This window comes from Elephas maximus, chromosome 19, assembly GCF_024166365.1.
Source record: "Elephas maximus indicus isolate mEleMax1 chromosome 19, mEleMax1 primary haplotype, whole genome shotgun sequence".
Taxonomy (NCBI): Eukaryota; Metazoa; Chordata; class Mammalia; order Proboscidea; family Elephantidae; genus Elephas; species Elephas maximus.
Window position 1 is genome coordinate 59212487 of NC_064837.1, and position 17200 is coordinate 59229686.

Consider the following 17200-nt stretch of genomic DNA (forward strand, 5'->3'; position numbering starts at 1 on the left):
GGGGAACTTCTAGCTCAGTTGGCATAATATAGTTTATAAAGAAAATGTTCTACATTCTACTTTGGTGAGTAAGGTCTGGGGTCTTAAAAGCCTGTAAGCAGCCATCTAAGGTAGTCCACTGGTCTCACTCCTTTGGGAGCAAAGAGGAATGAAGACAACTAAAGATACAAGGGAAAGATTAGTCCAAAGGACTAATAGACCACATCTACCATGGTCTCCACCAGACTGAGTCCAGTACAACTAGATGGTGACCAGCTACTACCACTCACTGCTCTGATAGGGATCATAATAGACGGTCCTGGACAGAGCTGAGAAAAATGTAGAACAAAATTCTAACTCACAAAAAAAGACCAGACTTACTGGCCTTACAGAGACTGGAGATACCCCGAGAGTATGGCTCCTGAACACCCTTTTAGCTCAGTAATGAAGTCACTCCCGAGGTTCACCCTTCAGCCAAAGATTAGACAGGACCATAAAACAAAATGAGACTAAAGGGGCATACCAGCCCAGGGGCAAGGACTAAAAGTCAGGAGGGGATAGGAAAGCTGGTAATAGGGAACCCAAGGTTGAGAAAGGAGAGTGTTGACATGCCCGTGGGGTTGTTAACCAATGTCATAAAACAATGTGTGTACTAACTGTTTAATGAGTAACTAGTTTGTTCTGTAAACCTTCATCTAAATTACAACTAAAAAAAGAATAAAACACAGTCTGAAGTCTCACTACATGACAAGCATCGTGCTATGTGCTTTATGTATAGTTTCTCATTTAATTGTCACAGCTGGCTGAAGCTCTCAGAGGTGAGGTTACCTGCCAGGGTTACATGGATGTGAAGTGGCAAAGCCACCCTTGGAAGCCAAGGGTGTCAGACTCTGTCTCCTGTCTTTGTCTCCTAACCACTGTGTGACAGTCATGCAAAGCAAGGCATGACTTGGCCTAACACCTCCTGGCCAAGACTTCAGAATGTGCTAGCTCATCTCCTGTCAGTACTCTTGTGAAAAATAATGAGCCTTACGATATCAGTTGTGTTGATTGCATAGAAATGTCATGGTTTCAGTGGTTCACTTTAGTAGAGAGCTTATGGTTTCAATGTAGATGTGAATATGTCCCTACTCATGGGGGATGTTGATTAAGTTCATTTAGGAATGTATCATGTAAAAGGAGCAGTCAGGGTCACCCTGCAGATCGGTCTGCCTGTGAACCAATAGGTGATTTACAGAATAATTCTCATCCATATCCATAAAGCTCTGAGGAAGGCCCTGAGCCCACAGTGGGAAAGCCCAACCTTTTCTAATACAGAAAGAGACATTTCTTGTGGCTATTTTCTTCTTCTTCTTAGAAATGCAGCATTTCCTCTGCCCTGTATACTCCTTGCGTAGACAGTTGGCAATAATGACTGGCTTCTGTAAATGATAAGTAAATCATGTCAGACTTTAATTTTCTCCATTATCTTTAAAAAGGCTCTACTTTCCCACTGGGTCCCTGGTGGCACAGTGGTTAAGAGATCAGCTGCTAACCAAAAGGTCGGTAGTTGAAATCTTCCAGTTGCTCCTTGGAGACCCTATGGGGTAAATTTACTCTGTCCTATGGGGTCTCTGTGAGTCAGAACTGACTTGACAGCACCTAACAACAATGCGACCCCCCCGCCCCCCAGTGGCTAGCCCCTCACTGCACAAACCAGGCATCAAAGGAGACCGTATATGAGGTGACATGCCCACTGGCCATTCTCCTGTCCTAATACTTATTTTAAAGGACTGTCATTTTCCTCTCCTACAAAGACAGTTACTCAGGAGCATATTATTTACACAACATGCCCAACTCCTCTCAACAAGAGCAAAGAGTCTTGGAAAAGTACTGAGTCATCCTCAAGGATAAAATGGCACATGCTGTGGACTGGACTTGATCCTGAATTTTGGACAGCTCACTTTGCTCAGTTTCTAAAATTCACAAGTTCTTTCTTGGCTTTTGCAATTTTAATTGTATTAAAAAAAAAATTTATATATATATATATTCCACCCCGCCCCCCCCCCCAAGGAAAACAGGTAGTTAACTTGACTTCTGATCTTCTCATTTAGATGTAAGGATGGTGACTACCTTTTAAAATAAAGGAGGTCCTCATTTGTATAGACTGGAGAAACTCAAAATCATTTGAGAATTAGTCTGGTAGGCTGGCCACCATAATTGACAACATCTGCGTTATTTGGCGAAATGACAACATTTGTGTGTTTTACCTCATCAAAATTTGTAGAATTCAAAGCATTTGCTGTTCTCACTCTTTCCATCTGAACATCTTCATCCTCCCCTTCTGGGACTTCTGGATTTTGACACACATCATTGCTTCTTGGAGAAATTCTAGAGTCAAAGCCATCCATTCATAATTAATTTTTGGTTTTCATCCTTGTAGCAAGAATATTGAATTCCTTCAATCTTATATTAAGTAGAGGGGATAATTAATAAATCATAATCTCCCTGCAATGCAGCAGTCCTCTCGTCCTTCATAATCTCCTTGTTCCTATCAGTACTACCTATCTATAGAAACATTCTAACATTCTTCTTCAATCTCATTTTGCAACTTAGTACATATTACCTGACAAATTTTTGTATCATAGCTTAATGAAGTAACTATTTTGATAATCATAGCTTTGACACTAACATGTCAGCATTATTGTGTTATTATAGAGAGGATGGGAACTCTGGTGGCATAGTGGTTAAGAGCTATGGCTGCTAATCAAAAGGTCGACAATTTGAATCCACCAGCTGCTCCCTGGAAACTCCATGGGGCAGTTCTACTCTGTTCTACAGGGTTGCTATGGGTCAGAATTGACACCAACTTTTTTTTTTTATATAGGGAGGATGGGCCAGGATAGTTGAAATCAGGGCTTTCCCAGAAGATACAAGTTAGCTAGTTGATCTCCTATTAAGCCTGATCATTTCTTTGGAATATGTGTGAGAATCACACTTTCACTCCATTCTGTCTGCTCCTTTACACAGAGAATAATATTCATTCTAGGAATCCCTGGGTGGTGCCAATGGTTAATGCTCTGAGCTGATAACCAAAAGGCTGGAGGTTCAAGTCCACCCAGAGATGCCTTAGAAGAAAGGCCTGGTGATCTACTGCCAAAAACTCAGCCATTGAGAACCCAGTGGAACATAGTTCTATTCTGACACACATGGGGTCACCATGAGTAAGAATCAACTAGGTGGCAGTGGGTTTGGTTTTTGGCTTTAATACCAGGGCTAGTCCATGATCTATCAGCTAGGATTCTCACTTCCTCAGGAAAACAAGCACATTTTTTTTTTTTTTTTAAATTTTGCCTCTTGCTCATTCTATTTCTCCTTCCTGGATTGGCAGTATTCCTCCAATTGCCAGTCTACTTAAATTGATTGCTGTTTAAACTGAACCTGCCCCACAGAACTTTCCCCTGTGCTCACCACATATAGTGTCAATCCAAAACCAAAACCAAACACACTGCCATCGAGTTGATTCCAACTCATAGCGACCGTATAGGACAGAGTAGAACTGTCCCATAGAGTTTCCAAGGAGCGCCTGGTGGACTCGAACTGCCTACCTTCTGGTTAACAGCTGCAGCACTTAACCACTACACCACCAGGGTTTCCATAGTGTCAACAGAACCCTTCATTTTCAAAGTTTTAGGTGTGTTAGTTCCTCCACTAGATTGTAATCTTCCTTGGTTTTGGTGCCTGGATCTCTACTATTTGTCTTGACACAATAGTTCCTCTTCCAGCCTATTCTAGTATGTAGCACCTCTTTGCAAATACATTGGTTTCTGCATGAGGAAATATTTTTTAATACTGATCAATGAAATAAAAGACAGAATCCAGTTTGATTTCTCCCAACCTAAAGACGGGATCCTTTCTCATTGTTCTCTTTCCAAACTTCCATTCCAGACATCGCAGAATAAAAACAAAGATGATAAAATGAAGGAAAGGCTAGGGATAAAGAGAGAGATGCACTCTTAGAAACACCAAAAGATCATTGTTTCGACATCGTAGATGAATTAGGAATATCTGGTCTTCTACAAAGATACATTTGGCAAAATCATTACAAAATGTCTGAGAATCTATCTGGTAAATTATGAAACTATCAAATTCATTTTCAAAATTGTTTACAGAAACCACTGGAAACCAATATAATTATGTGATAGTGTTACTTTGTGTCATTTTCTCTAACGGTTGTACAGAGTTTGTAAAATTTGGGAAGCATATTATCCGGTCAGTGGATCTTCATAAAAAGTTTGTTCCAGATTTTACAGCTTATATCTCCATGAGCTACAGATATCTATACTCCCACTTTAATAAAAATTTCACAGTGCATATAGGAATTAAAATTACTGAGTACAGTAAAAAACACAATAATTTTAAAATGATAACACGTGCTTACGATTAGGAATACCAGGAATGCGCCTACAGCACCTTTTTCACTAAACATAGCAAACATGAAAAGCTGCAAAAGGAAACACAGTGGTTAAATGTAAAGTTTTCTAATTCATGAATTTTATCCAAATAAATGTGATTTGGTGCATTGAATAGTCCTTCTGACATCCTTCCTGCTTTTACCATGCATATCTGGTAACTGTCAGTCCCAAAATGTGGAGGGAAGAGCTGTCTTCTCTCTCCCTATGGCTATGAGCCACTGTGCTGTTATTTGAAGCAATAGGATTTAGGGATTATTCATCACCTGGTGAGAAAATCCTGGGGTTCTTGCTGGCACAACCCCAAACAGTGAGGGAGACAAGACTTATCCTCTGCACACAGAGCTTCACACATTGTTTGTGTCCATTGCTCCCCTTTGTGGTGTCATTTCTTTTATTTTCCCTTCCCCATAGATAACTCTTCACTCAGAAATAGATGATCTTAGCTTGGGGTTCATGGAAAAGAATTCTGATGAGTACTTTTCTGAGGAGAGAGATGGTCCATAGTTGTCACCAGATTCTCAAAGGGAGGTTCCCTTACCCAGAAAACCTCTTATTCCTTTTGGGGAAAATTACAGATGTTATACATGTATTGTACCTTCCTTCTTTTTGTAGAAATATAGGTTTCAGTAGGCTAGAAAAAATGGGGTGCTTTTCTAGAACCCTGAAACTGCAAAGATAAGGAGCATTCATTTTCTTCCTTCTAAAGCTGAGAAATGCCCAGGCGTATATAAATCCCAGAATGAGTGTAAACACAGTTCTATTTCCCACCACCTATATATCAACAAGGGCCAGACATCTGATTACAGGTCAACAGGAGCACATCTGGGAGAAAACCAATCACGGGGAACCTTCAAGCGACATGCATGTTCAGCATGTTGTAGAGTCCCAACACTAAGCAAAGCTTTCACAACTATGAATTCCAGGTCACAGAGACAGAAGGTGGCATTACTTACACGAAAAGATAAGAACATACAACCAATCAGTGTGGCAGGTGGAATTAAAAAGGTTATGCAAAGTAGTGCACTAGTTCCACTGATTTCTAACAGAAATCCAGTCACAGAGAATATGGTGATCTAAAGAAAACACAAGTCTGCATGTTAATCACTCTGAATTCAATGTCTGTTGTCTCAAATTGTGATGGCTTTTCTTGGAGATATTCCTAATTTCAACTCCAACCTCATAAACTAAGCTGAAATCAATGTCTCCACTAACATTTTCTCTTAGTGGCTTAGCCAAATTCCTTTTGCCTAGAGCATCATGAATGAGACATCCCTGGATATACCTAGGATCTGATATATAGAATATTTTAATTACAGAAGTGAAATAAAAGTTGTCTTTGGAGCTAAAATTCAGAATAGTAGATAAGCAATAGTCATAGAGAAAAAAAAACCTTAAAATTGATCTGAAACAGAAACAGAAAAAACAAACAATGAAAGGAGACTTTTGTTAACTCTACCAATAGAGAAATATAAGCATTTAACAACTTAGAGTGGCTTAGAGAGAAGTACCAAAATACAAAATTCAAGGATAGGAGAATGAAGCCTCATGCTTTCTCTTCTAAATCCCTTCAAAGACTCCCTAAAAGCTTTTATACTTCTTTCTCTGTATTTCAAACCATCACTTTCATAACTGTCAGAGCACTCTTCCTAAGAGTGTACCTCTGATTGTATTTCTCTTGCACACCAAAGGCTTCCATAACATCCCATAGCCTATAGAATAAATTCTTGGGTAGATCATTTAGCATTTAAGGCCATTCCTGATTCCAACCTTTATTTTCACTGTAACTAGGACCACATCCAGACAGCATCTTGTATTCCAGCCTGATCCAACTAGACAATTACCAGTTTCTAGGATAGGGATTTTCTTTCCTCCTGAGTTTTTGTTCATTCATGATTTCCTGTTTGCACCATCAATCTTCTCTAGCTGTTGAAAACTTATTCTTCCTCAGGTTTCACCTCCTAAAAGAAATCTTGTCTACTCCATTTCTAGAAATTAATCTCTCCCTTTTCTGGTTTTCCCTTTTTACTACTCAGCTATACTCAATTTAAATGTGGAAATACCCCAATGAATAATCTTTTCCTTATCACTCTTTACTTATCAGTTTACTTCCAGAGAGTTCTGTCAGGGTTGAAACTGTCTATATAATATTGCTTCTCCATTATCAGTCTTAGTTTGCAGCACATTGTGGAAGTCAACCAATGTTTATCAAATTAATAATTTACTTTTTGGCATCCTGAAGTCACAGGGAATTAGAAGAGACACTCATGAATTATGCATATTTTTCCTCTCAACTTTAGACAGCTTTTGGCTTTACAGAATTAATTCTTAGTAGGGAGTTTGGAGAAGTAGTTCCTAATTTTAACTTTGCTGCTAACAGAATTTGTATTCACATGTCTGTTTATGGGCTTTGGGCTTTTTTTTTTTTTTTTTCCATTAAAGGTATAGATGGTCCCCGTGCTTCCTTCTAGTTCAATATTTTATGGTTTTACAGGTAATTTGGCCAGTTTTAAAGAACACAAAAATGGAAACAGGAAGAGGAAAAGGTGCAAATTTTTAAAGAGATTCATATATGATACAACCTTAAAATATCTTAGGCTGTAATATTAATATAGCATTCTACCTAGAGTAAAATTTAAAGAACTCGCTCAGAATTGTATATTAAATATATAAAATGAATGGTCACAAGAAACATACTTACAATATGGAAGCAAAAGGCCCAAATCCCACTATTTTTTCTCCCATTTCGAGAAATGAATGAAATTACGTATGTCAGAAAGATAAGTGATGTGGCATAACCAATAGCACATGGTATCTGAAATCAACAGGAATGCTAAGTTTAAAGACAAATACAATCTAGGAAAACATTTAGGATCCAAAACATTGTCACAGCACAGGATTTTATAGTTTTAGCGTATGACAATTTAAATATCAATGAAAAAAGTTTGCATTGTTGAAAATTCTCTAATTAAATCATACAATGATATTTGTTCTTTGACTGTTGTCACTTACTTGCATAATCTTATTTACAATTTTAAATATAGTCTCTTCAGAGCTTAAAATGTAGTCCATTAAATACATAAAAAGGAAGATCAAGCAGTACAATGGAACATCCACCAGTGCCTGCCCAAACCAGTAAGAGGAAGGGAAGAGCCCGGATATCCGTAGCTGAGACCGGACTTTGTTCTGATTAGGAGACAGAAAAGATAGAAAGTGGTATTTCAACTTGAGGTTTAAGAAAATGTAGATTATGTAAGAAAATACTCAAATAAAATCTTCATTTGTCATAATTCTGCACCATGTCTACAAATGTCATCCAGGGCAGTTCCAAACATAAATTTTCAGTTGGCTTTTTTAATTAATGACAGCGATGCTCCTCATACATCTGGTACAGAAAGAAGACCTCAGAGTAATTGAGGTGTAAACACTGAAGTAAACAAAACAGTGACTTAATGACTTATGGGGGGGAGGGGAGGCAGAGTACAGATATATCCATCTAAGCAAATAACTTCACATCGCAGAGTGAATCTGTATTGACTCCACACTGAGGACTGCCCTACAACTAGCGGATTAACCAGTAAGCATAGTATGCACTGGATTACGGTAAGCAAGGTACGGAGGGGCTTAATTGTGTTTACTTACTAATCTGTAGTGCACAGTTTCACATGGGTTTCACCATACCTTTGATGAAATTTTGCACTACAGAATAGTTGTTAGGTGCTCTTGAGTCAGTTTCAATTCATAGAGACCCCATGGAAAACAGAAAAAAACACTTCCCAGTCCTGCACCATCCTCATAATTGTTGTTATGTTGGAGCCCACTGTTGCAGCCACTGTGTCAATCCATCTCATTGAGGGTCTTCCTCTTTTTCGCTGACCCTCTACCCTACCAAGCATGATGTCCTTTTTCAGGGACTGGTCCCTCCTGATAACATGTCCACAGTAAATGAGATGAAGTCTTGCCATCTTCCCTTCTAAGGATTAGTTACTTATAGATTAGCAAGTAAGCACAATTAAACCCATGTGTACCTTGCTTGTTGGGTAATCTGTCCTTGGATGTGAACCTGTTGGGGTGTCTACCAAATAGCAGCCCCGGTGGCACAACGGTTAAGTAGCTTGGCTGCTAACCAAAAGGTCAGAAGTTCAAACCCACCAGTGGCTCTGAGGAACAGAAGACCTGGCAATCTGCTCCTGTAAAGATTACAGCCTTGAAAACCCTATGGGGGGCAGTTTTACTTTGCCCTATAGGGTCGCTATGAGTCCTGATGGACTGGAAGGCACACAACAATAATACCACTGCCAAATATACAGGTATTCACTGAGAACTTTCCCCACTTCTCATGGAACATCTCCCAGCCCTGTGGAGATCTGGAAATTGTTCATCTTACAGCTTCCAAATTGTTCTTTGGCTGGCCTCACCCTATATGTGCTTAGCTTAATATTCACCATTAGACTCTGTGAGACTCCGAGGCAGATTTCTATAGAACACTCCTATCGGATATTCTATCATGTAAATTTTAGCCACCTCAGTTGTCCTAAACCCTGAGCTCTGTATTCTCAATTCAGGAAAACAAAGTGCTCACTTTGAACTTCCCCTCTTTGCACTGTGGTCCAGAACATGCCCCTAGAAAGACAGAGATATAATGGGGTCCACACGATGTCTTTCCTTTCTCTATATGATCATAGTCCTCTATTGCCCATTGTCAAATATCCAATATTCTGTCCATTTTCCTAGTTATTTGTCATGAAAGACCAAGTCAGGCTCTAGTTTCTTCATCATGGCTAGAAGCTAAATTCCTATCTCTCTACCTAAATCTCTCTCTATATTTTTTCCTTTATTTTATATACATATCATATTATTATAGATAATATATGCATAAAATATAATATGTATAAATAATATGTATAGAAAATAAAATATTTCCCTTTTATTATATATAAATATATATATATAAAAAATATACACACACATATATATATTTCCATGTTTCTTTTTGTTTTTATAGCTTGAATTTTATTTATGAATTGGCCGCTCAATATGTAAACATGTATAAGTATCCTGTTGAAAAATGCTATAATTATGTTGCCATAAGCTTCTAATTGGAAACCCTGGTGGGGTAGTGGTTAAGTGCTATGACTGCTAACCAAAGGGTCAGCAGTTCAAATCCACCAGGCACTCCTTGGAAACTCTATGGGGCAGTTCTACTCTGCCCTATAGGGTCGCTGTGAGTCGGAATCGACTCGACGGCACTGGGTTTCTGGGAAGCTTCTAATTATACCAAAGGAAATTCCAATTACTCACTATTACCTTATAATCTTCAATGCTGCTCATGGCAATATAAGGAGAACAGCTGGCTGCCAAAATCAGCCAGAACATGGTAAGGCTTAGGAATTCAAAGGGGTTACTCTCTTCTTCCTGAAATTGCAAATAATACAATGAGTTGAACAAACAAATTCAAAATTAATTTTCTGGAGCACATTTTTAAAAAATACTAAACTGATTGTAGGTAATTCTGCTTTAGGCCCTTTTTGAGATTCCCAAACTTTTCCATTGTCCACCCAGTTTTGAAGCTTGACTTTTGGCTTCACACTCAAATATATGGGTAAGGAAACTGATTCAGAGGCGGCAAATGAATTGATAAAATTACACAGAAATTTATGAAGTAAAAGCAAGATCTCTTATTTTCTTGCCTTAGGATTCTAAAATTTATCCTGGTGCTAAATAATACTCCACAGTTAACATATTCAATTGATCTTGAGTTATTTCAAATATGAGTGCTTGACTCAAAAATTGTATAGGGTATTTTATGGGAAAATAAGTTGTCTCTTTAAATATACCATGAGACCAGATAAATACTGGTTTGAGGATTCAAAAGTAGAGATGAAGTATTAGAAAGGGGAGTGAAAAGTCCAAGAAAAACTTTTGCTCTTAGTTGCATGTATTGCTGTTCATGGTTTTAATAATCTTCGGGGACAGAAGATTCACAAACTGTCTTGAAAGCCAGAACCCATGTTACTATCATGATTCATAGAGCTGTTGTTTAATTAAGTATATTATTGAAGAATGTCATAGCTAGAGGCTGGTGGTCTTCGTCTTAGCCATTAGAAAGACACTTGTTAACTACAGAATGGTGAGATAGAAGATTATTGTCAGAATCCTTCCAGAACACCCTTCAAGTTGGGTGGGTTCAATGTTGTTGTTGTTGGGTACCATTGAGTCAGTTCTGACTCATAGTGACCCTGTGTAAAACAGAAGGAAACACTGCCCAGTCCTGCGCCATCCTCACAATCATTGTTCTGCTTGAGCCCATTGTTGAAGCCACTGTGTCAAACCATCTCATTGAGGGTCTTCCTCTTTTTCACTGACCTGCTACTTTATTAAGCATGAGGAACATGGTCCCTCCTGATAACATGTCTAAAGTATATGAGATGAAGTCTTGCCATCCTTGCTTCTAATGAGCATTCTGGCTGTACTTCTTCCAGGACAGATTTATTCACTCTTCTGGTAGCCCATGGTATATTCAATGTTTTTTGCCAACGCCATAATTCAAAGGCATCAATTCTTCGGTTTTCCTTATTCACTTTCCAGCTTTCACATGAATTTGAGGTGACTGAAAACACCATGGCTTGTGTCAAGCACACCTTAGTCCTCAGAGTGACATCTTTGCTTTTTAACACTTTAAAGAGCTCTTTTGCAACAGATTTGCCCAATGCAATGGATCTTTTGATTTCTTGACCTCTGCTTCCATGGGCATTGATTGTGGATCCAAGTAAAATGAAATCCTTGATGACTTCAATATTTTCTCCGTTTATCGTTATGTGGGTTCAGTACTCAGTAGCAAATCCATTGACTTTGGGCAGGACAGAAACAAGGTCTGAAACTACTGAAAATTCTTACGTTTGTGGCAACAAGCAGGTAAATCCCAACAGAGAATATCTAGCTACATATTTTTATACTCTTCATACTTATCACAGACACGTAGTGTACCAACCATGTGCTAGTCACAGTGCTCTGTAATTCCACTTTTGTTGTCTCATGTGCTGTTGGAAAATGTTTTGTTACTTCTATTTTGCTCCTAATATGTAGTTAAATATTCAAGCCCTGAAAAATATAATGTATGGATTTTCTAAACCCACAGAGTTAGCCTGAATCCCAATGTTAATTTTTTATGTAGTGGTTTACTCAATAAGATAAAAGTTGTCCCTTAAAAGGGACAACTGGGAAATTCCCAATTAAGTAGAGTCTATAAGATTATATACTTACCCCCCAAAATGTGCTTCTGTCAGTTTGGATATGTGCTGATGGTTTAAACATTCCAAGTAGCCCATTACTAACAATATCCATAAGAACTGGGAAACAATTCAATCTTTTGGCGTTGCAAGCTAATGAAAAGTGGTACTTCTAAGACATAAAAAGAAAAATATAAATTGTCAAAAATCTTAATTTTTTCAAAATCAGTCAAAAATCTACATTTTAATAAAAAAAATCATGATTTTAAAATGGTATCAAATAATTAAAACAAAACATGTATATAGGCTATGTCTGATTTTCAGGACCACCAGCTATCTAGCCTAAGGCTTCACAGAGCCAGGTATTGAATGTTTATTATTTAAGAACAAAACATAAGCTTCAGAATATGTGTATTATAAAATCCTTGAGGAAATATAAATCCTTTAGACTTAAATACGCACTTGGCAGTGGATATTAAATATGCACTTGGCAGTGGATATTGCATAGTATATATTTTACTGATACATACTGTTTGTGTTGGTAGCCAATGATTGATACATAAATTAATTTTAATTACTTATTACACCAACAAATATGATTTATTAAGTAATAAATTTAAAAAGTTTTTTTTTTTTTCATTTTTGTGTCTTCAGTTGGAGACCTAAATATATTGATATTATTTTCAAATAGCCTTCTTCACCTTTGGGAAAATCACCTGGTGGTGCAATGGTTAAGTACTTGGCTATTAACTGAAATGTCAGTGGCTCAAACTCATGAGCCATTCCACAAGAGAAAAGACCTGGCAATCTGCTCCCATAAAAATTACAGTTTAGGAAATCCTATGGAGCAGTTCTACTCAGTCGTGTAGAGTTGCTATAAGTCCGAATTGATTCAACGGCACACAACAACAGAGTCCATCTTACCTTTTTATTGCTAGACACTATGATGGCTCCATTATAAGATGGGTCATCCGTGCCATTTCTAGTTCCAAATGCATCCACCTCCAGAGCTATGTTCTGGCGTTCCACAGGATACATAAAGTCATCAATGCTTGCCCCTATTTCCAATACATAGTTAAATACGTTAAATATCACAAAACTAAGAAAATTAATGTCAAGTTGTATAGTAAAATTAAATTTCCTAACACAAGAAGGGCTATTGGTTTTTAAACTAACTCTTTGTACAGTAAGTGTATTTGGAAAAAGAGTGTTTTCCACATTATCACCTGTTTTATTGATGATCAGTAAGCGAGTGAGGGGGTCATGTGGTTGTTGTCCAGGAGCCAGAAAGTACATATGAGGAGAAAGTTCCCAAGTGTAACTTTTTTGATATATTTTTGTGATGATATATTCCAAAAGAAGAGGAGAAAATCCAACCACTACAATCAATAGCCTACATGGAAGAAAACTGATAATGTTAATCTGTAGCCATTTCACAATCTTTTAAAAATGTCTGAGCAGATTATAATTTAATAAGATCAAGAAATTATGAAAATTAAACATATATAGATCTCTGTCTCAATTCTTGCTTTTTTTTTTTTGGTCTTTTTGTATCTCTCAGGTGATAAGATGTAGATTTATTATCTTTCATTCATTTCTGTCTGGCCAATGGATATCATACAATTTTACGGGAGATGTCTCCTTTAGCTGTATGTACAAATTCTGCACCTCTTCTGGGCTTCCAGTGTACTGCTCTCCTTTTTTGGCTGGTCAGTCCATCACCGTTTATTCTAATTTTTTCACTTCTACTCTTCTCACAGTACCTATTTCTATTACACACCCCACAATTTCCTTAGTCTTTCAGTCTAAAAATTTTTACTATTTTTCACTGTTTCTTCTTCCCTATTCCACCTTTCAGCAGCTCGAAAAATCTTACCTGCTATGCCCTCAGAAAACCTAGTGGTGTAGTGGTTAAATGCTATGGCTGCTAACCAAGAGGTTGGCAATTCGAATCCGCCAGGTGCTCTTTGGAAACTCTATGGGGCAGTTCTACTCTGTCCTATAGGGTTGCTATGAGTCAGAATTGACCTGACAGCAGCGGGTTTGGTTTGGGTTTATTATACCTTCATTGTATTTATTGCTTCAAAATCTTTCTGCAAGTCCTAATTTTATAATTTTTCATCTTGTCCGACTTCTTATTAAATGACTGGCATCCGTCCATTCTTTAATCTCTCAAGGATCCTTTATACGGTATTGCCAGATTAATATTAAAGATTTTTATTTAGTCATGCTAATCTCTGTCTCATCTTTTGAGTGCCTTCCAACCTGGGGGGCTCATCTTGCAGCACTATATTAGACAATGTTCCGCTGCTATTCATAAGGTTTTCCCTGGCTAATGTTTTTCAGAAGTGGATTGCCGGGTCCTTCTTCCTAGTCTGTCTTAGTCTGAAAGCTCAGCTGAAACCTGTCTTCCATGGGTGACCCTGCTGGTATCTGAATACCAGTGGCATAGCTTCTAGCATCACAGCAACACACAAGCCCCCACAGTATGACAAACTGACAGACATGTCAAGCAGGTAAAGCAAAAGGAAGAAATGATGAAGTAAACGAACTGAACAGAAGATTTCAAAGGGTGTTTCGAGAAGACAAAGTATTATAATGACATGTGAAAAGAGCTGGAGATGGAAAACCAAAAGGGAAGAACATGCTCAGTGTTTCTCAAGCTGAAAGAACTGAAGAAAAAATTCAAGCCTCGAGTTGCAATAGCGAAAGATTCTATGAGGAAAATATTAAATGACGCAAAAGAAGATGGAAGGAATACACAGAGTCATTATACCAAAAAGAATTAGTCGATGTTCAAGCATTTCAAGAGGTGGCATATGATCAGGAACTGATGGTACTGAAGGAAGAAGTCCAAGCTTCTCTGAAGGCATTGGCGAAAAACAAAGCTCCAGGAATTGATGGAATATCGATTGAGATGTTTCAACAAACAGATGCAGCACTAGAGATGCTCACTCGTCTATGCCAAGAAATATGGAAGACAGCTTCCTGGCCAACTGACTGGAAGAGATCCATATTTATGCCTATTCCCAAGAGGGGTGATCCAACTGAATGTGGAAATTATTGAACAATATCATTAACATCACATGCAAGCGAAATTTTGCAGAAGATCATTCAAAAACGGCTGCAGCAGTGTGTTGACAGGGAACTGCCAGAAATTCAGGCCAGTTTCAGAAGAGGACGTGGAATCAGGGATATCATTGTTGATGTCAGATGGATCCTGGGTGAAAGCAGAGAATACCAGAAGGATGTTTACCTGTGTTTTATTGACTATGCAAAGGCATTCGACTGTGTGGATCATAACAATTATGGATAACACTGCGAAGAATGGGAATTCCAGAACACTTAATTGTGCTCATGAAGAACCTTTACATAGATCAAGAGGCAGTTGTTTGGACAGGACAAGGGGATACTGATTGGTTTAAAGTCAGGAAAGGTGTGCGTCAGGGTTGTATTCTTTCACCATACCTGTTCAATCTGTATGCTGAGCAAATAATCCGAGAAGCTGGACTATATGAAGAAGAATGGGGCATCGGGATTGGAGGAAGACTCATTAACAACCTGCATTATGCAGATGACACAACCTTGCTTACTGAAAGTGAAGAAGACTAATAAAGATCAGAGTCCACAGCCTTCAGTATGGATGGTACCTCAACATAAAGAAAACAAAAATCCTCATGACTGGACCAATGAGCAACATCATGATAAACAGAGAAAAGACTGAAGTTGTCAAGGATTTCGTTTTACTTGGATCCACAATCAATAGCCATGGAAGCAGCAGTCAAGAAATCGAAAGATGCATTGCATTGGGTAAACCTGCTTGCTGCAAAGGACCTCTTTAAAGTGTTGAACAGCAAAGATGTCACCTTGAAGACTAAGGTGCACCTCACCCAGCCGTGGTATTTTCAATCACATGTATGTGAAAGCTGGACAATGAATAAGGAAGAGCGAAGAAGAATTGATGCCTTTGAATTGTGGTGTTGGCGAAGAATATTGAGTATACCATGGACTGCGAAAAGAATGAACAGGTCTGTCTTAGAAGAAGTACAGCCAGAATGCTCCTTAGAGGCAAGGATGGTGAGACTGCATCTTACATACTTTGGACATGTTGTCAGGAGGGATCAGTCCTTAGAGAAGGACATTATGCTTGACAGAGTACAGGGTCAGTGGAAAAGAGGAAGACCCTCAGCAAGGTGGATTGACACAGTCGCTGCAGCAAAAAGTTCAAGCATAACAACGATTGTAAGGATGGCGCAGGACCAGACAGTGTTTCGTTCTGTTGTGCATAGGGTCGCTATGAGTCAGAACCAACTCAACAGCACCTAACAACAACAACAACCTCTGTCTGAAGAAGCCCTGGTGGCACAGTGGTTAAGCATTCAGCTGCTACCTGAAGTTGGCAGCTTGAACCCACCAGCCTCTCTGTGGGATAAAGATGTGGCAGCCTGCTTCTATAAAGATTTACAGCATTGGAAACCCTATGGGACAGTTCTACCCTGTCCTATGGGCTCAGTATGAGTTGGAATCAACTTGATAGTAATGGGTTAATCTGTCTCATAAATTATCAATGAAGTCTCATTACTTATTCATTTAGGAAGCATCTGTTGAGATGCTATTATGTGCCAGGACTCCTATCTATTTGATCCTTAGACACAATATTGATTGACGAGGTACTGATTGGCAGCCAAGGTACAATGGACACCAGGATATTTACGTGAGGTAAACTGGTTTTTGGGAGCAGAGATGATGTCTAGTATTCACATAGTAGGGATGGAGAGTGAGCTACCTTCACTTGGGAGGAAAGGAATGAAGTAGTCAGGATACCTAGAGAAGATCCAGTAGGACAACAATGGGGGAAGCAGAACATTCAAGAAAGAGTCAGTAGGATGACTATACAGTATCTAAAATATTTAGGGCATTGGTATGGATCCCTGGAAAGAGGATCCACATTCCAATGTGTCTGTCACCTACCACTGTGGAGAAACTGAAGAGAGGGAATATTAAAGGAAAACCTACATTACTTAAACAACTTCAACTAAAATTTGTCTCTGAAATACTATAAAGTCAACCTGCTGGTCTGCTAATGGATAAATATTAAGACCATTGATTAAACAGGACAGTATACTTCACCCAAGTGTGTAGATGAAGAAATTTATTTTTGTTTTGCATTTGTTTTCTCTTGGTTTTCCACCTTAGGTTTGTTTTTTGATGCACTGACTGAAAAAAACATGTATGGCAGTCTGGTACTCACAGTGATAAAAGTGCTCTTCTTTCATGCTTTAACTTTAATAAGCGAACCTTTGCAATTGCACAGACTTGCCTCCCCCAGAGAGCCATGCCACTCATTGTGTTTTTCATCTCATTAAGTGAAGAGAGGACTTGTTCCATCTCAATGAGCCTTTCTGTGTCTCCAGCTCCTTCTGCTTGTACTTCTCCCAAAATGCCAATATCTGTAAAACACACAATAAGCAATTTATAAAATCTCGCTTCAGAGGTGCTTTACGGAGCTTATGGTAGGAGTTTGTTCTACCAAGGATATCA

General features: G+C 38.5%; 1 protein-coding gene across 4 annotated transcripts in view; it reads right to left on the reverse strand.

Annotated features, from left to right (window-relative positions):
• LOC126063239 (ABC-type organic anion transporter ABCA8-like) overlaps positions 1 to 17200 on the reverse strand; it is an 81523-nt gene that overhangs the window by 8709 nt on the left and 55614 nt on the right. For all 4 annotated transcript variants that reach the window (XR_007514225.1, XM_049861467.1, XM_049861466.1 and 1 more), the window contains 12 exons: positions 16911 to 17109; positions 12886 to 13052; positions 12584 to 12717; positions 11694 to 11831; positions 9738 to 9845; positions 7443 to 7616; positions 7132 to 7245; positions 5387 to 5506; positions 4400 to 4462; positions 3857 to 3948; positions 2229 to 2349; positions 1283 to 1400 (listed from right to left, as the gene is read on the reverse strand). Coding sequence is in view for 3 of the 4 variants with exons in the window: in XM_049861467.1 (XP_049717424.1) it covers positions 1283 to 1400; positions 2229 to 2349; positions 3857 to 3948; positions 4400 to 4462; positions 5387 to 5506; positions 7132 to 7245; positions 7443 to 7616; positions 9738 to 9845; positions 11694 to 11831; positions 12584 to 12717; positions 12886 to 13052; positions 16911 to 17109 (1548 nt within the window). In the remaining variant the exon portion in view is untranslated. The remainder of the gene's footprint in view (positions 1 to 1282; positions 1401 to 2228; positions 2350 to 3856; positions 3949 to 4399; positions 4463 to 5386; positions 5507 to 7131; positions 7246 to 7442; positions 7617 to 9737; positions 9846 to 11693; positions 11832 to 12583; positions 12718 to 12885; positions 13053 to 16910; positions 17110 to 17200) is intronic.